The sequence below is a fragment of the Castor canadensis genome, chromosome 3 (genome assembly GCF_047511655.1).
Source record: "Castor canadensis chromosome 3, mCasCan1.hap1v2, whole genome shotgun sequence".
Taxonomy (NCBI): domain Eukaryota; kingdom Metazoa; phylum Chordata; class Mammalia; order Rodentia; family Castoridae; genus Castor; species Castor canadensis.
The window spans coordinates 159164767-159186085 of record NC_133388.1 but is presented as its reverse complement, the minus strand read 5'-3'; the positions used below and the strand labels follow the sequence as shown (position 1 = coordinate 159186085).

General features: G+C 44.6%; 1 protein-coding gene across 12 annotated transcripts in view; it reads right to left on the bottom strand.

The window, feature by feature from the left end:
- Matn2 (matrilin 2) overlaps positions 1 to 21319 on the bottom strand; it is a 132616-nt gene that overhangs the window by 88773 nt on the left and 22524 nt on the right. For all 12 annotated transcript variants that reach the window (XM_074068892.1, XM_074068883.1, XM_074068885.1 and 9 more), the window contains exon 3: positions 2401 to 2970. In XM_074068892.1, coding sequence (XP_073924993.1) covers positions 2401 to 2970 — 570 coding nt within the window. The remainder of the gene's footprint in view (positions 1 to 2400; positions 2971 to 21319) is intronic.

Here is a 21319-nt window from a genome sequence, read left to right as displayed (position 1 = left end):
ACCCAGGGATTTGGAATCAGAGTTCTGCCACCTCCTGGCTCTTTGTTCTTGGCTGACTGACTTAACAAGCTTGCTAACCTATAAGAAGGGACTGATGGTATCATGCAGCCTGCCCTCCCAGGCTTTCATGAGGATCAACTGTGGAAACGTAAGAGAGAGTACTTAACAGATGTTAGTGATTGCGCTCTTTACTGCACAGCTGATAAAGAGGCTCTGGAGCCTCTTCAGCCTCTCAAGACAGTTGATGAGGCTATTCGACAGAGTCTGGTGGTGCTGCACAGCCTGTAGCTCCTGCAGAGGTTGAGGGAGTCTTAGAGGATTCATTTCTCAGGCCACCGGATTGAATGGAGGTAACATCAATGTTTTCTTAGGGCTTCCAGATTACAACAGAGATGATGGGGGAGGGGATCCAAACTGCCTTTTAACTTTGCTGCCCTGCCTTCAAGCACACACAAAAGGTACTTTCATGAAAAAGTCCATGTTCAACAACACAGGGAGTTGGGTGGTGGTCAGTCGTATTGCCTAGCTCCTTTGCCTTATCATATATCTTTCCATTTGCTAATAAATCCAGAGTGCTTGTAAAAGAATTCCTCCATTAAAACTTGCAATACACACAGACCCCTTTCCAGGAAAAGGGGTACATAAATTCTGCAGAAAGCATTTTAAAAATGTCTGCAGTGTGCTCCACTGATTGAAGTTTTCTAGTTGACTTAGGCCACGGTGCACCACAATAACACAGCCTCACTGTGGCGCCAGGGAAATGGCACTTCTGAACACTTTCCAAATGACATTGAAAAGAAAAGGGTTATTTTTCTTTCATGGCATTGATTTTTTAAGTAAATCTTTTGACCCTGGAATCAAGAGAAAAAAGGGTCTCTGCTTTTTGAGGTTAGTTCTTGGCAAGGGTTTTTTTTTTTTTTTTAAAGACACACAGAAACTACATCCCTTTTCTTCTTCCCTGAGTCCTATATCATAGAAGTCTATTCTGAGAGGTGGTCCTCATAACTCTCAAAGGGATAAGTCTCCCTCCTGGAGAGTTGGTGAGAAGCCTGGCTCTTAAGCTCATTCTCTATTCATAGTCCAGGGAAAGACTAGTCATTTAAAAATAAGTATTTCCTTTTATTTCTCCATCAAAGAAGTATGGTAGTTGGAGGGAACGGGGTCACTAGGGTGGACAAGGCAGGCTGAAACATGATTTAGCAGGTCAGAATGCCTGTTTCTAGGTTTCAGGGATGGGAGTGTAGTATGGGTTGGCTATCCTGGAGGAGGACGAGATGAGAAGGCAGCTGCAGAGGCAGGAAACTAGGGACACACCAAGTTGTCATGCTGAGAAAAGTGGAGGCTGAGCTAGGTTTGAAGGTCACTGGAAGGAATGTGGGAAGGAAGGGAGGGAGAAGCCATGTGCAGAAGAGGGTTAGAAAGCAAGGCAAAGAAGAAAAACTCAACATAGAAGAATGCAGCTTGAGAACATGGGAGGCGTCTTCCTGTAGAAGGATTGGGGGAGAGAAGCACCTGCCATCTTACAGGGTGGGGCTGGGGCAGGGGGGAGATGCTGGGACCATGTCTTGGTCCTCCCCATGCATTGGATCTCTTTGTCAGTTAAGAAAACACCCACTACCAGCACCATCATGGGGCAAAAATGCCTTGGTATTCTCCACCATCCAATGGGAAATTATATTATGATTTCTACCATCTATTCCATCCCTAATCCAACTCACATATTCCAACTTAGAGAATGCCTGGAGAGCCCAATGTGCTGGAGAAAAATTTTGTCTATCCATTCTTACTTATTCTGCCTTTTTTTGTGGGGCGGGGGCAGTACTGGGTTTGGAGCTCAGGACCTCATGCTTAATTATTTTTCAGATAGAGTCTTATGCTTTTTGTCCCAGCCAGTCTCAGACCACAATCTTCCTACCTAAACCTCCCTTGTAGCTTCAACTATAGGCATGTACCATTACTGGTGGAAATTGGGAAATCTCACTAACTTTTTGCCTTGCTGGTCTTGATCTGTAGTTTTCTCCATCTCTGTCTTCCTAGTAGCTGGGATTAAAGACATGAGCCACCAAGCCCAGATCCATTCTGCCTTTTAAGTTTAAAAGTCTCTTCCCCAGGGAAGTCTTCCTGAGCACGCTGATCTAGTTAGGCCCTGGGGTGTCTGCTGCTCCATTATGCTCTGAATTTTTCCTCCATTATACTGTTCAACTTACATATTTGTATAATTACATGCTTATTATCTGTCTCTTTGGCCAAGGTGTAAGACCCAAAAGAACTCTTCTCTTTTGGCTTTGGCTAAACACCCATTGCTAGCACAGCACCTGGAAGATGGTAGCACAGAGTGAACACTTGAAGGAATGAATCCTAATGGGCCCCCTCAAAGAGCCACAGAGGAGCAGGACTTACTGCACAACTTGTTCTGGAACACTGAGGTCAGTGACTCGATCTGGCTGAAGTTGGCCACCAAGAAGACGTGGTCCTCATGGGGCTCACTCCCGATGGCCTTCAGTGTGTTAAGGTCCACCTGGCCCACACCGATGGCAAAGATCAAGATGCCTGTGTTCCGGGCCTTTTCAGCCACCTCAGCCACTGAGTCCTGAGGCCGCCCGTCTGTCACAATCATTATGACCCGAGGCACATTCTCCCTCAGTGGCCGGGCCCCCTCCGCTTCTGAAAATGCAATGTTCAGGGCATACTGGATGGCCAGCCCTGTCATGGTGCCGGTGGACAGATGTCTCATCCTCTTGACAGCTCGCTCCACCTCAGACTTCCTCTTGAAGGTCTTCAGGGAGAACTCATTTTTGACGGTGCTGCCATACTGGAGCAGACCCACTCGGGTGACATCAGGACCAATGTCTAAAAACTGCAAGATATCCATGATGAACTCCTTGACCTTTGCATAGTCCTGGGTGTTGACACTGCGGGAGCTGTCGATGATGAAGACAAGGTCTGCCCGCTTGTTCTCACAGGAGCTCTCTAGGAAAAGAGCAGAGGTCAAGCGCATCAGAAGAGAGTTAGGGACAGGATTAGAAGTCCTGGGGCTTATGATCACCTTTCAAAACTCCAGAAAACATCAGTTCTCCTCCCCACTCAGGAAGGTTATCAGGGTATTATGTGTATGACTGCACTTGACTCTTGGCTACAAATAGGATTTCTTTTTCCAAAATAAATGACCAAATTAGCTTCTAGAGAAGTCACCAATGCAGTTCTTAGGTGGGCAAGCACTTGATCAGTATTTTATTATGTGCTGTATGGTGCATAAGCTTGGCAGGGCACTGGAGAGAAAATGTCAAAGAGTTTGCAGTCCACCTGGGAAGACTTAACTAACAGGACAGTGAAAGAATAAACTATGACTCTGACAACAGACATTAAGAGAACAGGTATATCAGGGGCTGAGGTCAGTGAGATAAGACATGAGCTGCCTTATAGTTTGCAGTGTTTGGATTGAAGAGAAGAAACACATGGAGAAGGACACATGAACAAAAACCCAAGATGGAGTGAAGGTGGTGGATAACAGTGTTAAGTGATGAGACCCTGGAGGAGAGTGAATACGAGTTGCAGACAGAGTTAGTTGGAGAAGTAGCCTGAAGCCAATTATAGACCTTTAAATTCAGACAGAAATTTGTGCAAGAAGTCATGGATGATGGGGAATCTTAGTATCATATTACAAAACTTATGTCTCTTATTGAAAAATTACATGATAAAAAGTTAGCTGAGTCAGAGGCTGGGGATGGAACTCAGTGGTTAGTGGATAGACGCATAACATGTGAGGCCCTGGGTCTGCTTCCCAGTCCCTCCCACCAAAAAGAAAAGTCAATTGAGTCTAGCAGTGGTTTTCAAGGTGGATGTTTCTACCACCATAGCAATTATTGCTATTGTGCCAGTCTGGTTGAGGGGGAATTCAGATCTCTATCTGGGAGACAGTAGCAGAAAAGGGACCAACCAGGAATGTATTAACTCTTGAAAGTCCTGTCATAGGGATCAAAAGGAAAATCGTTGTGTGTTCTTCCCCCAGGCCAAGGTGACAGGGATGTCCTTCATCAGAACCAACAGTTAGTATGAGAGGAGCACACAGAAGAGTCCATTTTCTGGAAACATCTGTTAGCAGTCCCTTGGACAGAAAGTGAAAATTTCTTCACACAAATATTTCAGAGTCCTCCCAAGTATTTGCAAAGGTCATATTGTAGGGCCAGAGGTGTGACTCAAGTGATAGAGACCTCAGTACCATGAAAAAAAAAAAAGTTGAAAGAGCATATTGTTATGCTAGCTATATTGAGAATTTTCTAGGAGTACCTGCCTTGTGGTGATGAAAAATGTAACATCGCAGTCCAAGGTTTGACTGTAAAGAGCCGTGAAGCCCTGCAAAGGTAGAGTCATCTTGTCAATCCTTAGTCTCCCTAGCTGTAAAGTGAGTGCCTGGTCTCAGTTTGGACCTCTCCAGCTCAAGATTTGATTAATCTATGATTCCATAAACTGAGAGTTTAAAAGTGGCTATGCTCCCCCACAAAATGGCAAAGATTTGGGTCCTAAAATCTATGACTGCATTCACAGGACTCACTCACGCTGGAACTTTTTGATAACATGGTTGTCATCACCTGCTTCCTTGATTTGATCCCCTTTACCTGAAGCCTTGTTTTACCACCTGGGATTTCATTTAATTTTACAAATGTTGACTAAAGACTTACTGTGTCTTCACATGACTTCAGAGATGAATGAGACTAGTTTCTGACCCTTGTGGAATTCACAGTGAGATGGAAAGGTTGAGACTTCCTGAAACTTTTTTCCAGAGATCTATTTTCTAGATTAGTGATTCTTAGACTATGATCCCTGGACTGGTAGCATGGACTTCATTCTGGAAATTGTTTAGAAATGCAAATTTCCAGGTACTACCCAAGACCTACTGAATCAGAAGCTCTGGGGCTGTGGCCCACTGATCTTAGCTTTTAACAAGTCCCTCAGGGAATTGGGATGCATGCTCAAGCCTGAAAACCATTAAAACTAGCCCTTCCAGAGACAAGCTGGATGGTGCTTCTGAGTCCTCAAGGGACCTGAGGGTTTCTTGAAGAAAAGTCAGTCACTTGGACTGCCAGGATTGATGATTTCAACTCAAAACCACAACACTTGAAACCTCCAACAACACTTTGAACCTTTGTGGTATTTTTGTGAACTACCCATTTGTTTTGATGGGAACTGAGCCAGTTTAGCCCACAATTTTAGAGGGACCTTCAGGCTTTCCTTTAAATTGTTTGTGATGCGTGGTGGGTGTTGACGCCATGACTAAGACCCATAATAAAAAGCCCAGTCGGAGCAAAAACACTTGCTTTCAAAGATCTCCAGAGGAACAGTGTTCTCAGGGGCCAGTCCTCCGTGTACCTTCCTCCCTCTGAAGGAGTCATTAATTAATATCCTCCTTCATGGCAGGGCCTAAGCTTAGTCTCTGCTCTTCTCAGCATCCAGAGATCACTGATCTACATTATTCTAGCAGTAGGTCCAAAAATGAAGACTAGCCCCTAGAGAGGGGCTAGCCTGGGGCCTCAGAGTACCTGGCCCTTGTCCTCCTTCCTGGGACCTGTGGCTCTGTCCTCTATTGCTCCAGCCCAGGGCCAATGAGAAGTGTACCTCCTCCAGATATCTCAGGGAAAACTCAGCCCTTGGGACTCAGGGCTTGGCTGGCTTTTAGTTCCCCTCACCTCCTTGGCGATGCCTGTGTGCAGAACCACTGCACAGCTGTAAACTAAAGCCTTGCTCTTAAACAACCTAAGGAAGGGTGCAATGAAGGCTGAGGAAGGAAGGAGAGCTGGGGTTGGGAGGGTGGCAGAGAGCCTGCATATGCAGCCACCATGTGTTGACTCTTCACTCACATCACTTCCTTAAATTCTCACCACTACCCAGTGAGATGGCTATTAGTGTCATCACCACATATTTTTTATTTTTTCTGAATTATGAAGTGTTTGAAAACTCTTAGTGCCTCCATTTTCTCATCTACCCAATGGGTGCAATACTCCTAGCTCTTTTCTCAATAGCTTGTTCTGAAAATGAAATCAAGCCATTGTAATGAAAGTGCTTTGGAAAAAGATTTTACTGGGGGGGAGAGGGTGGGGGTGGGGGACAGGGGGGAGAAATGACTCAAACAATGTACGCATATGTGAATAAATGAATAAAAAAAAAGAAAAGAAATGCTGAAGAAAGCAAAAACAAAAACAAGAAAAGAAAAAGATTTTAAAACATCCTACAATGGTCAGGTTTATGTTTATTTTGTTTTGTTCTCTTGTGGTGGCAGGGATCGAACCTGGGACCTTGTACACGCTAGGCAAGCACTCTTCACATCTCCAGCCCAAATGTCGGGTTTTATATTGGTCTTATTTATGGGTCCCGTAAGGCAGCTTGTGGGGCCTCTGTTTTGAGAAACTCAAATTATTATATTATAATAATTTAATATTAATATATTATATTAGACTTATCAGGCCCCCAGTGTTACATGTGGGTGTGGCAGAAGGTTGGTTTCCTGCCAGGCTACTGGTGTTTGGGGATGTCTCCTTTCTAAAACTGTTAAGACTTGTGGAAATGCAATGACAAGGTGTGTGTGCTGGCACTCAGTGACGAGTCACAGCCTGGCAAGCTGGCCTGGACAGGATGACATCATGGGCCTTTCCCATTTCTCATTTTTATGACTGGCTTCACTGTTTCATTTTTGGCTTTCTCTCTCTTTCTTGCAGCTGTGGTGATTGGGATTTAGGGCAAGCATCTAGGATCACTTTTCTAATCCCCTTCAAATCCTGATTTAGCTGCAAAGTCCAAGAAGGGGATAGAGAAGGTCGGTGGGGGCGGGAAGGACTAGCCCCAGCTAAAGGCACTGTGTTAGTCTATTTTCTGTTACTAAAAAGAAATACCTGTGGCTGGGTAAACTTACAAAGAAAGGAGGTTCATTTTGGCTAATGGTTCTGGGCCAAGGTCAAAAGGCAACTCTGGTAATTGTCTTCTTGTTGGCAGAGTCCCAGGGTGGCATAGCAAGAAACAGGGAGCATGTGTGGATGTGTGCCTCCTCTGGCCTCTCTCTCTTACAAAGTCACTGGGATTTGATCATGGGGTTCTGCCTGATATCTAATCCTAATCACCTCGCAAAGGCCCTGCCTCTAAACATCATAGCTGGAGCAGGTTTGCACTCCCTTAATGCCTCACAATGGTGATAAAATGTCAATATGGAAACTTTGGGGGATACACTCAGCCATATGCAAACTGTTAGGGTACCCCACTTCCATCCGCTGAAGCAGGGAACTGTCATCTCATCCAACATTATCCTTGTCCCAGAAACATGGAAGGACGAGTTTATCTACAGACTCAAACCTCGCTTGGATGCTCAAGGCATAGTATGGTAGTCACAGTAAAAAAAGAGAAACTTCACACTTGCCTTTTTCCAATTTAACCGTGTCCTTTGCAGTTGGAAGTGGGTTTGTGGGCACATAATAAGATGTCATCCCTCTAGCCATAGAGCAATGGTCTCTGCCATCAGCACTTCCAGTCCTGCCAGCTTGACCCCAAAATCCAGGCACTGGGTTCACTCTTCCAGAGAAGAGGAACCTGAGCCAGGACAATTTTAAGCAACATTTCTACTCCAGCAGCATAACAGTACACAGCCTCACAACTATTTCCTCTTCTCAGGGCTGCAGCCTCATCACTAGTCATCATCTCCTGTCCTGGCTAGATTCAATCATGGCCATGGATGGCACAGGAAATACTTGGTACCATCTGCCCTGGGAGGGCAAGGCATGTTTGGAGTGGGAAGATATGTGAATCTCTATGACAAAGGTAAAATAATTTCATCTGGAGTGGGAGGCTCTGAGAGCCCAAATGAGCCCAGCAGTAGAGTTGTATGATCTCAGTCAAGTCTGACCTCTGCTACTTTCTGTCTAAAAGGTCTTGAGCATCTCTTTAACCTTCTAGACCCTCAATCAGTAAAACAGGGTCAAGAATAACTTTCAAGATTATTGTGAGACTCAAAGAGAATATAGTTCTAATTTGTAAATTAAACCACATTCATTGGACACTTACTAGTTTCCAGACTAGTAAAATATTCTAAATATTTTACATGTGTTGGTTTATTTATTCTTCACACCCACCTTAGGTGGTTGCTGTTCCCACTTCACAGATGAAGCCAGTGATTCAGGGGTTCAGATAAACTGCTCCTGGTCTCCTTCCTGCCCAGAAAGCAGTGGAGCTTGGATCTGAGCCCATCCTTTCTGGTTCTGCTAATGTGAAAGTTCAAGGACCCACAGTCTTGCCACTACACATAGACTGGATGTGACAGGCTTTGGTCCTGTTCCCAGAATTCTCAAGATGCACCAGGACTGTATCTGCTCTTTGGGGTCAGTTCCTTCCTTTTTTCTGGAATCTGGGCCTGAGAGCAATTGCCCAAACTTATCTGCCTCCTTCTAAGTTTTCCCTCATTAAATGCATGTGTGTGTGTGTGTGTGTGTGTGTGTGTGTGTGTGTGTGTATGTACACATACATATATGTATTTTTTTAAGCTAATGCAATGATGAAAACAGATGTTTGTCTCCTTGAACAGCAGTAGCTCAGTGCTCTGGGCTGCTTGTGGTTCACATCCTCATTCAATTAACAAGTGCCTATTGAGAGTTCAGCAAGTCCAAGTTCCTGGGGAGAAACTGAAGAATAGGACAGTATGACAGATGGAAACGCAGAGTTATGCAGCATTGAGGGACTGTGGGAAGAAGAAGGACATAGCCTGGACAATAGCAAATGGCCAAGGAACTGGATCTCAGAAGATGTGATGCTTCCTTTCAGTTCTCAGCAAAATCCCCAAAAAGCAGATGGTTTGTGGCATCTACCAAGAGAACCATGAAAATTTTAATGATACAGGTGGAAAAAAGATTAGTTCTGGGACAGTGGAAGAATGAATGGACTAATAAGTAGAGTACGGTTTCTAGGCTGCATTAGGGGCCTACTTGAAGGCGATGATCATGAAATGTGAGACCAGTGAACATTCTATTGCAGCCACACTCAGATACACAGGGGAGAGGAGACAGACAGAAGTTGAATTTAGTCTGGGTTATCATGGTGGAGAGGGCAGAGGTAGTTGCAGGGTGACTACAGGGATTTCTTATGGTATTAAAGCTGGGGAAGTAGGGAATGGAGGAAATGAGGAGGTGAATGATGGTATAGGGCCAATGGACTGAATGTCCAGAGAAGATCACAGAATTAATGGCATCAGAACATAGAAGGGGCGAGCTGGGAAGAGGGGGTGGATTTAACCGAGGTTAGGAGGGATTGCAGTTGCTGCCATCACAGGGTCAGGATAAGACAAGTAAGCGTCTGGGATCAGGTGAAGATGAAGGACACTGGAGAAAAGAATGTCACCATGATTGCAGGATGAGACAGACAGAGATTGAAATCATCAGCATTATGAGACCTGTGCTGGACACAATGACATGAGCTAAGAGCTACAACTGCTCTTGTAACTCACAGTAACCAGAAACTCTAGCAAACATGATTTAAAACATGATTAGAATTTCATAAAGGTGGCTCTAGAAGTAGAGCATTTGTCTAGTAAGCATGCAGCTTACTGGTGATTGATGAGTTCAATCACCAGTACCACAAAAAATTCATAAAGGACAGAGAATTTTAGCTCACCAAGAGACAAGGGAGAAACACTAAAGCTGTTTTGAGAGAGAGAGAAGATGGGAGAGGGAGAAGATGAAGGGGAGAGGGGGAGAGAGTGACAATGGCTGAGTAGCTCTTGGTACGGGCACCCAGGCTTTAGGACAAGCTTAGTAATCCCTTTGTTGTTGCTTGCTTTTTGCCTGGCATACATTAGTAATAGCTTCTGGCCCCCCACACTCAGCCTGGACTCAGCCTTCAGGTCCTTTCAACACTGCACTCCAGGTACCTATAGACAACTGCTAAGGACTGGCACAGGAGCTAGAATCATTTTGCCCACCTTGTTTTAGAATCTTGTACTAGACAACAAAAGTTGAAGTGACAATTTTGCCCATTTCTGGGAAACTGAGTAAAGGTAACTTAGCTAATCATACTTAGAGATATTGTCCAAGTGTTAATTTACTACTTTTCAATGAGAAATTAGAAAAGCAGTCAGACAAGGCTGGTCATGTCAATAGTCTGCACATGAGCTTTCAAAAAAGCTGCCTCGCTTATGACAGAGGCTGTTAGATGGGCAAATGGTCAGAGCAAGAGACATGGAAACACTGTAAGGAACATTGTCCTCACAAACTGCGAAAGAGGAATGGATCCTCTGTGACAGAGTATAAAAGTAGCAGGTCTGGATACCTGGAATTGCATCCTATGAGCATTTGGTGTGTGTGCACTGAACTACGTGGGCTTGTGGAAGAGACGTAGACAGCTGAGAACAAAGGCCACCATGCACTTCAGCACTATGACACCGCCGCCATTGCGCTGTGAGCCCGGCCCCCAGATACCTGAGATATGGCCCTTGCTGTCCTGATCCCAGGTGGTTCTGTCCCTTGGGCCTCCAGACTACGACTAGCTCTCGGGGCTTACAGATATTTAAAGGATATTTCAGAAGTAATTTGGACCACCGTTGCTTTTGGTCCCCAGGACCACTTGACTTGCAGTTCTCCTGTATTTAGAGCACTTGAATCGAGTGCCATGGCCCTTGGCCAAGCCTGGAAAGCCCATAATCAATTCTTCCCTCTCCAACTCCCTCATTAGTCAGAGGCCAGCTGCTGCATTACATCATGCCAGACGGTGTACAATAAGCTGATGCACCAGGGCTTTCTTTCAACCCGTCATGCTCTATTCATACCTTCCAATTGAACCACTGGGGAACAGCCGAAAACCTGATTCGATTATGTTAGGGAGACACCCTGGACTACTTAATGGGTCTAGAACATATCTTGGACTCATTAGCAAATCTTCTCAGTAACACTTTCCAAACACTTATCCAATTTCTGGGTCGGGGGATGGTCAATTTGTGGTTCTCTCTATGCACAATGTTGGGAGGAATCATGAATAAACCAAGTAACAGAATCAGGACCAGAAAGCATTTCTGAGGACTGGAATAATGACTCAAGACTAACAGGAGGAAATCGATTTGGTATGAACACCAAGCACTGCACAGAAGAGTCAACAGTTAATTGTATGAACCTTTGGAAGGAGACTTCTGAATTTACAGCTGGTCACAGATAAATTTAGGAGCCAGGATGGCAAATCCAAGCCTATATGATGCCCCCTGCCCCACGTCCCTGCCTGCAGTGCCTGTGGCAGACACCCCACTCAATCCTGGCTTTAAGAATCTAAGTTCAGCTACAGGATTCCCATCAATACAGCACCTCAAGGTCCTACCACCCACAGACTGGAGTTGCTGTGGAAGACGCCAAGTCTCCATCTAGACGACAATTAACAGCCATGTCACTAGATTCCTCCCCACCTCAGTGCCCCAACCATCTCCTCAATGGCCTTCCTGAATAGGGAGAGACTCTACCAGCAAAAGGGGCCTTAGCCTTCCTGTATCAAAACATTCCTATAAATAAGTATTTTGGTGACTGTCACTGATCTGAGGCGCAACAACTGGATCTGGCAGGTAGAAAGTTCCCAGGACAAATAAGCCTGTGAGAGTTGTTTCATCAGCCACCATCCTACAGTCCTTGACACCAGGTCACTGATGATCAGGGAAGGATGAACTCTGTTCCTCTTAGGCCTCCTCAACCAGCCCATGGCTCTATATCCCATTACACCTGCTTGCCCACCTGCAGCTCCTACACACTATCCTCTCTGCTAGGGAAGCCTTCAGCTGCCTTTTCAGCTTAACACTCAGACTTATGGTCATCTATTTTGAACATGTTTCTTAGTGGACCTCCACTGACCTAAATCGCCTTCCTCTGAGGGTCCTGGGCCCCTGTTCATCTCCAGGCATATTTATCTCATTCACTGGGCTACCTGGTTCCATGCGATATCTTCTATGAATCTTAGTATAGTGCCAGGCACTTAGCTGTCCCATCCAGGTCTTTCTTATTGCCTTGGGTGTGCACATGTGTGTGGGATGAGTAGAAATGCGGGAAGACAGCAGTTACAGATAGTCCTCCATGAGCTAGGGTGGGCAGGAAAAGCTTATCACTGGAGGTATGACAAAGACCAGCCCATGACAGGAACCCTCAATGGTTTGATGATACCAGAAACACTTTGGCAAACTTAATTAAAATGTTGAGTCCTAACGAGCACCCTACACTCAATAAACCTGCGCCTCTGGGGATAAGGCCCAGGAGTCTGCATAGAAAATTGCTCCAGGTGATTCTTGGGCAGGACCAACCAGAGAACTCTGTCTCCAGGGATATGTAGGCCTGACAAACCAACTGCCAAGAGTCTAGAAGAGAAGGTGGTGGCAAGGCAGCCCATTTCCATGTCCCAGCAACCCCTCCCCATAACCAGGAGTGACTGGAAATAAGGTGACCCTATATCCTCAATTAGCTCATGTCTCCTGAAGTAAATGTTCTGTTTCCACTCTTGGAGCACATGCATGATGGCTGTGTGTGGTTTCCAGCTAGGTTCAAACAATAAAGAAAGAAAGCACCATTATCCTCACTTACAGACAAGGAAAGTGAGACTTAGAGAGGTCAAATAGCAAGTCCATGGTCATGGGGCCAATGGGAGAAGATAGAAAAAATTTATTTTTTATTTTTGTGATTTATTTATTCATTTATTTTTGGTGGTACTGGATTTGAACTCAGGGTCTTGGGCTTCCTTGGCGGTGCTCTACCACTTGAGGCATACCTACAGCTCTTTTTGCTTTAGGTTACTTTTCAGATAGACTCTTGCATTTTTGCCCAGGGCCAGCCTTGGACCATGATCCTCTTAGCTACACCCCCACACAGAGTTGGGAGTACAGGCAAAAGTCACCATGCTCAGCTTATTTGTTGAGATGGGGGGTTTCTCTAACTTTTCCCTGGGCTGGCCCTAAACTGTGACCCTCCCCATCTCTACCTTCTGAGTAGATGGAATTACAAGCATGAACCACCATGCCCAGCCTGGAAAAGGAATTTGAAACTCAAGACAGTCTGACTCTGAATTTCCAGTCAATGCTGTACAGTAGGTAACCTAGCATAGCATGAAGAGTTTCCTCTCAGTAGGAAGATGTACTAGAGAAATAACACTTTAACAGGCAGTGGGGACCCAGAAAATAAAGTGCAACTCAAGACACTCCTCAAAGTGCAAACGTCCCCACTTCATCCTCTGTCCCAGGCCAGTGCGCTAGGAGGGCACCTCTGAACCTCAGGCCCCAGAGTTTCATCTGCCGTACCTGCCAAAAATACCTTCTCTTCACTGGGTAGTGATGACAGTAAGCAAGTAACTTGATGCGAAGATGTCATCCCACAAACACTTATGGTATTTCTGGCCTGCAAGTCCCACCAAAGCAAATAGCACCTTTGAGGTCCCACCTGGCCTTATTCATCTTCGTTTCATTGATGTCTGACTCGGGACTGCACATGGAAGATAGTGAGCTGAAGGCATCAAGGCAAAAGACCATGCTTGGTGCTGTGCAGTGTTGAGGTTTAGAAGACACAGCCCCAGGCCTCAAGGGGCTCACGGTACTAGCTGGGATGAGTACACAGATGACTGCAGAGCCAGATAAATACTTCATCAAAAGAGCCTAATCCTAGAGCACAAACAATAGTCACTAGAGACTGCACTTCTGTGTGACAAATATGGAGACTATTTCATGAACCCAAGACAGATACACAGCACGCATACTCTCTACTGTTGGCCCACTGCTGAGAAAAACAAAAGATAACAATGCACGTCCAGATAGACACAAGGTCAGCGGTCTTCCCCAACCCCTACTGCCCCACATCCTGGTTGGAATGACTGGCCAAGGGGAAAAAAAAGGTAGATGATGGCTGGGGAGAAGGACACTGTGGAAGCCAGGCTCTCTGTTCTGCTATACACCTCAGTTTCCTTCTGTGTGCCTGGGACGTTTTCTATCTCAGACCTTTCGTCCTAGCGAGCTGTGTAAACAGTAGCTGATAGCATTCAAGGTGCTATGGACCATGGATTCTCTCAGAAACACTGAGATATGGTCTGAATGTCAACCTTCATTAAGGCCTTTCTGACGCTTACAAGTAGAACCCAAGTTCACAGACAAAAGCCAAGAGTTTGGAATTGCCAGGTCTGCTATGGGTGCACTTTACCCAGCTATGCCCAAGAAGTGTATGGAGGGATGAATGTGCTGGAGGAAACTCCTTTGGACAAATTGTCTCTGCCATAGAGACACACATAGGAAGTTTCTATGCAAAACATACTCAGCAATGTCATGTTTTTTTTTTTTTTTTTTGGTCTAAGGAAGATTCTGGCAAACGGACCCACATCTTTGGGTAGCACTGGTGCTCCATAAAGCAGAGACAGGCCAGAGGGGCACTGAGAAATCCAGAGTTGACACCAGCTCAAATTTCAGTTGTCTCTAGTGACTGTCATAAATTCCTTCAGGAACACAGCCCTCTAAGGCCCTCAGGGAGTGTGTACCATTGGGCCAGAAAAATGGAAAAGGAAAAAAAAAAAAAACCTGCCACATCACATGAGTCTCCTTTAGTAACTGTCATATGAGCTGAAAGAAAAGAGGCATCGTATGAGGTTCAATAATTGTGGTTTCCAGAACCCTGGCGAATTTTCTTTTCAAGGGAGCCAAAGAAAAAGCAACCCCAGTTTAGCCCGGGAGAAAACGGTTGCCAGTGAATTGAATTTCCTTGCAAGGTAAAGCAGTTTGCTCAAATCTCACTAGAAAATGTTCCTCATGTCTTCTCTCAGAGTTTGCTGTACAAACAGGCTTTCTCTTAATTAATTAGGTAGAAAGCCCTAGAATAGTGAATGGCTTTAGAACCCTTTTTCAAAAAAAAAAATAATAATAATATAGCTGACTGAATACAGTTTATTATTATCTATCAAACCTCCTCACCATCTTGTTTGCTTTCTCAAATTGGGAAATGACTCACATTGTAACTTAAGAAACTGAGCAATTGCCTCATCTTTCTGAGAGTTCAGCAAATGGAAGCCAGGAGCAGAGCAGAGAGACCTGTGAATAGCAATTCAGGGCTAAGAGGTAAGAGCCAGGAGGAGCAGGCTGCAGTGACAGGCCTTGCTGGGTATAGTCTTGGCATCATTTCCCTGCTGTATTCCCAGCACCTGGTATAAAGGGGTGTTCTGCAATGTTCATCCAACTCAACCAAGCAGAAGTGATGGGGGAAGTTTCTCTGAAGACTTTGTCTTTACTGGTACAACAGAAATATGGAAATTTCTGCCCTGTTTATAACTCACTCAATGCATGCCTGCACACCCCACCCTTTGCAGAACACCCCTTTGTACCAGGTGCTGGGAATTCAGTATGGAAACCAAGGAGCTTGCAGTCTTGTAGAAGAGACACATCCAGAAGATTCGTAAAAGGTGTGAACAACTATACGTGGAGCAGAGCACCAATCCCAAAGTGCAGGGAAGGGAGCCTGAACAAGGTGATGAGTGTTACAGGATAGGGTGAGTAGGTGTTGGCCAGGTGAAGGATTGGATAGGCATTTTCAGCAAAGGACAGTATGAGCAGAGGCCTGGGGCTACACCATGATGGAGTGGACAACCACATGGTTGACTGCAGGTAGTGTGGTATGATTGAACCCTGAAGAACAAGACAGGGGTGACAGGACCTGTGAGGAGAGCTACATGTGCCTCAGACCTAAGAAGTTTGGACACTGCTAAGGAGCCATTGAAGGCTTTTAATGTGCCCATACTCCTGTCAGGCACATTCTAGGAGCACCTGACTAGGCCTATATTTCAATCTTTGCCACACCTGGGCCAACCCAAAGTCAGTCTCTCCAGACTTCCTCCTTCATCCCCACCACCTCCACTATACCTTCCATTCCCAGCCTCTAGGTTCTCAGCCCACATTCAGGTGCAAAGTAACAATTCTCTATGTATAAACTAGCAGAGAAGGCACCAGAGAGAATTTTAAGAAAACTTTGTCTTAAAGAGTTGAATTTCCACCCTTTCTATCTACTTGATGGACTTTCTAGCAGTAGAGGAGAGAGTTTGGGTCAACAACTGGGACTCTTGGGTGTCCAACTCCTCTACCTAGTTAATCCAAATTTCAAATGAAACAAATATTCACTGTGAATTGACACTCAGCATGATCTCCTACTTCTTCTTATGAGTCTTCCTGTTCTGTAGAAGTTAAAAAGTCAAAAACCACATTTCCCAGATTCCCTTGCAGCTAGGGTTCTAGGTAAGAATGAGGTAACCCCAGTCAGCTACACTCACAGAGTGACATGGAGGCTGCCTCTGGGGGTGATCAAGGTTGTAGAAGATAGTGTATTGCAACAACAGACTTTAGTTCCGGTGTCTGCTCGCCAGTTATGGTGATAGCATCCTGATCCCAATGATGTGCTTTTATGTGGTGGATGCTGGGCCTCCCCCTTCCAGCTCTTCCACAAATTATGTAAGAACTTAATTCCATGTATTGGATTCCTTTCTGCTTGAAGTATCTAGAGAACTCAGTTTCCTGCACTGGCCCTGGTGGCTCCCTCAATCCTCAACATATCTGTCTGCTTGATGCCTTATCTATCTTCAGTGGGTTATTGCTGAGAACTCAAAATACTTTGAAGCAGTAAAATACAACTTGGCAAGATCAGTTCTTAAGAAAGCTCATCTGAAGACCTTGTTCCCCAAGCTTTGTAAAAGGAGAGCCAATCTTCCTCTGCTCCCTTAAACTTCTGAATGCCCTTCCTCCATCCCTGTTTCCACAGTGACTCCCCTGGGTACCTGGCTTGTACTCATTCTACAACTTGTTTGAAACTTGTCCTTTTCCCCTTGATACAATGCTTCATTTCCGCCATTCTCACTTAAGTTGGTTTTCATTTCAACTCCCTAAACAGACTAGGACAGTACATTACACAAAAGGAAAACTATGGAGCCAGCAGTGTGTCTCCTCATCACTCACAGTGCTCAAGCAAATGCTTGGCTCCAGCTGCTGTAGTTGACTCCATCAAGCTTGATGCCCAATGTTAGTGTTGTCATGGAAACCAGAAATAGCATTTCAGGAATACCCACAGCTTCGGTGACTTTGGTTTCTAGTCTATTCGTCTTGAGCTGATCGTTTAGATGAAGGCTAATTAATAAGATAGCAAGTTAATGAGACAAAATGATACTTCAGGACTTGATAATCATAAAGTCTTAGAATTCGTTAATTTTTAAGTTGAAAAGGGACTTTAAAGAATAGATTCCCTTTCTCCATTGTACAGATGGAGAGGGCAGCCCATGTCATATCATGTGTCATGGTGGAACAGCCTCCTGACCCCAGCCTCTTCCTGTCCTCCATACCTCACACCTTCTCTACCCTCGGCAAGTCACTTGGTCTATCCAACCTACAGTCTCCTCTTCTGCAAGATGGGAACAATAATTGTGCCTACCTCATAGGCTGTCATGAGAATTAAATGAGAGAATATGTATAAAGAACTTAGCATAGTGCCCGGTTCAAAGTAAGAGTCAAATGATCACTAGCTGTGGTGCTATTACTCCCTCTTGGCACTGCATTAAGGGCTCTATGGCAGCAACGTTTGGAAGAGGCAGCCCCAGACTGGGAGTACTAAGACCTGCATCCTCAGCCCCACCTTGCCCTCAGCTAGGTAACACTGGCCTATTTTTATCCCTCATATCATTTTTTAATCTCTACTTTTCATCCTCCTCAGCTATAAAATAGGAGTTGGACTAGATGATGTAGCTCAGGGTTTTTGTGCTGTGGTTCTAATAAAAGAAGTTAGACAGAGGTGCTCCTGGGCCTTTACAGATGGTTCCATCCATATCCATAGTGGTAAATGACACTTACTGCACGACGGTTAAGATCAACAGAATGCACTAACTCAGTACTCCTCACACAACCCATTGTCGGCATTTCACAGGGGGCAAACTGAAGATCTGAGAATTAGGGTCATTTGTCACACACACACACACACACACACACACACACACACAGTTAGTAAGTAATGCAGCAAGGATTTGTATCTCTGGAGCCTGACTCTAGAATACATCCGATTCCACAGGAAACAACAAACACACAACACACAACTATCCAAGAGTAAAACCTGCAGGACTTTACACACATTAATATTCCCCAGTTGTAATTGTAGGGTCCTCACAAGGCTGTGTCCAGAAATCCCAAGCAACCTGCTACTGTTCAGGAAAACATGCCATAAAATAATTTTAAGTTTCCTAATATACTCCAGAGTCCAGCTCTACCGTCCTGCCTCACCTGGACAACAGCATTCACCTCGTGCTGTCTATGGACTGACCTCAATCCTGCAGCTAGAGCGATTCATTAAAACCTAAGCAAAAATCATGGTCCAAGGCCAGCCCCAGGGAAGAGCACAGATTCTATCTGAAAAATAAAACTAAGCAGAAAAAGTGCTGGGGGCATGGCTCAAGTGTCTCAGTGCTTGAGTTCAAGGCCCTGAGTTCAAACCTCAGTACCACCAAAAAGAAGGAGAAGAAAAAGAAGTAGGTCTACTAACTAGAGTAATTCTAAAGTAGAGGTGAGTGTAAATAGTATTCTAAGTTATCTCTGACACCTGTAATGTGCCATGAAAGCACTTGTGCTCTCTACTGGTGACAGTACTGGGACTGTTCCTGTGGTTTGTTCCTTTTACAATCATGACAGAAAGAAATGCTAAACTGCAGATAGTGGTTCGTGAATAATTATGTAATATTTCCCCATCCAAATTATGGACCTGCTGACATCCATCTAAGGACTCTCTGGGGATCTCTGGGTCTCAGGTTAAGAATCTCTCAACTGAATGATCTCTGCCTCTCTAATTAAAATGGTGATCAAAGAATGACTTCTGGCCAGGCACCAGTAGCTCACGCCTGTAATCTTCACTACTTAGGAGGCAGAGAGCAGGAGGATCATGGTTCAAAACCAGTATGGGCAAACAGTTTGTGAGACACACACACACACACAAAGGGCTGGTGGAATGGCTCAAGGTGGCCCTGAGTTCAAGCCCCAGTACTGCAAAACAAAAACAAAAACAAAAAAGAGTGACTTCTGGTTTCATCTGAATATCATGGGTACATTTACATCTCTGATCCCATTTTCCTTATCTATAAACTAGGGGTCATTATAAAACCTAACTCTCAAGGACTTTGTGAGGACAAGAGAGATAAGACAACAATAAGTGTATTGAAAATCTGTGAAGCTCATCTAAACATGCCAGAAATTATCAGAGAAACTGATCTGACTGTTGAGTCAATAGAGACGTCTCTTCCCCTAAGACACACTCACCCTCTGCCTCATGCTTCTTCAGAATTTTTGCAGAGAGCTTTGTGACCTATGGAAACAGAACACTGGGCACTTTTTGCTAAAGAATATCATGTTACTTATTAAAACATAGCTTAGTGTTGTGAACTGCAATTTATGTTCACAGATTTGAGAATGTAGCTAAATGGGACAATTTTTAAGGAAAACACCAGTTACCCAAATAGACTCAAAAAGAAATAGAATGATGGCTTTTAAAGAACTTAAGGTAGTTGTCAAATGTATGCCCTCTTCAGAAGATATTTATGAGAAAGGTTACTAGTTCCTCCAGGAACAGATAATCTCTACTTTACAGAAACAATGTGTATTTATGAACCCAACTTAACTTTGAAATCAAAATTAGACAGTGTAGTCAGAGCCCTGAGTTCCAACCCCAGTACTCCAAAATAAGCAAATAAACAAATCTAAACAGTGAAAATAAAAAGGGGAAGTTATAGAGAATACTAGTCAATCTCACTAATGAATCAAAGTAAGAAAAATGTTGGCAAAAAAAACTCCAGTATGATCTTGTAAGTTTACCCCAGAATGCAAAGATTGGCTCAACACTAGAAAATCCAATTATGTAATCCATCACATTATCAAACCAAAGCAGAAAAGGTTCACTGCCTGTCAGGATGCCAAGTAGCCTTCTGTCCTTCATAGTCTTAGTCAATCTCGCCTGACCCCCAAGGATACAGGGCACCTCCTTTAACATTCTTACCCCAAAACAGACCAAAAACTTTCCTTAGCTGAGACAGGCTAGAAGTCTTCCAAATCACACTCCATCCCCTTGCTGGCAAGCATCTGCCATTGAAGGTAAAACTCCAATTCCTTCCTAGAGTGTTTGGTGTCTAAGGATGAAGACATAGAAAGGAAGAGCGTGCCGGTCAAAACTCCTTGCCTTCACAGAGCTTGGTTTCTATTGGTGTCTAGCCAGCGTCTGTAAGAAGGGACCCTTCCACATGGAAGGAATATAGAATATGATCTTGTCTTTCACATCCCCAGAGAAACTTATTTATTTATTTATTTATTTATTTTTGGCAGTGCTGGTGGTCAAACCCAAGGTCTTATGCATATTAGGCAAGCATTCTGTCTCTGAACTACACTTCCAGTCCCATCCAGAGAACCTTGTCTTCCCCCTTGACTTGAACTACACCCAAATGCAATAGATACAGCCTTCCTAGTCCATGAATTCCAACTGGTTAAGGAAGGTTTCACATGTGTGTTCCACAGAGCACCAACTGTTTCCTCCCCTAGAGGAGGTGCCAGTCAGTGTTGACCACCCCACCCGCTGCACTACAAGACTGTCAGAAAACAACAGGGTGTTTCTTCTGGACTTCTAGACAGCAAGCATCTGACTGGGCCTCTCATGTTCTCAGCAGGATTGGCCACCCCAAGATGAACTTCTCATGAGTCCAGGGGTCTCCCCCACCCCCGCTTGTGACTGTAAACATCCCAGCACTCTCACAGTCCCTGCATACTGGTCGGTTAACATCCCCAGGCAACTCTGGCAAACAGCTGGGCCCCAAAATTCAGACCATCTGACACCACAGACTCCTCCACTGACAAGGCTATTTTCCTAAGCGTGGAATGAAAAGGGAGACCCCCCCCATGTGGAGAGGAGGGAGGTGACCTCTTTTCTAGAATGTAGACCCACATGAAGTATGACCCAGTTCATGTTTAGAAGTTGGGGCCATCAGGCAGACAAGGGAGACAAAGAGGTGAGACAAGCAACTGGTACTCTGTAAAACTGTAAGCTCTTCTACAAATGCTGAGTATTATCTGAGGAACCCAAGAGTTAACACCCCCAATATACGCAACTATTCCCCCAGGTCTCAATGTGTCCTCAGATTTTTTGCTTAGAGCTTTGAGATCTATAGGGAGAAAACACCGGGCGCTTTTTGATAAAGAAACCAAGTTACTTAGCTTAGTGTTGTGAACTATAATTTATGCCAACAGATTTGAAACTGCAGACAAATGAAACAATTTTCAAGGAAGATACCAATTACCACAATA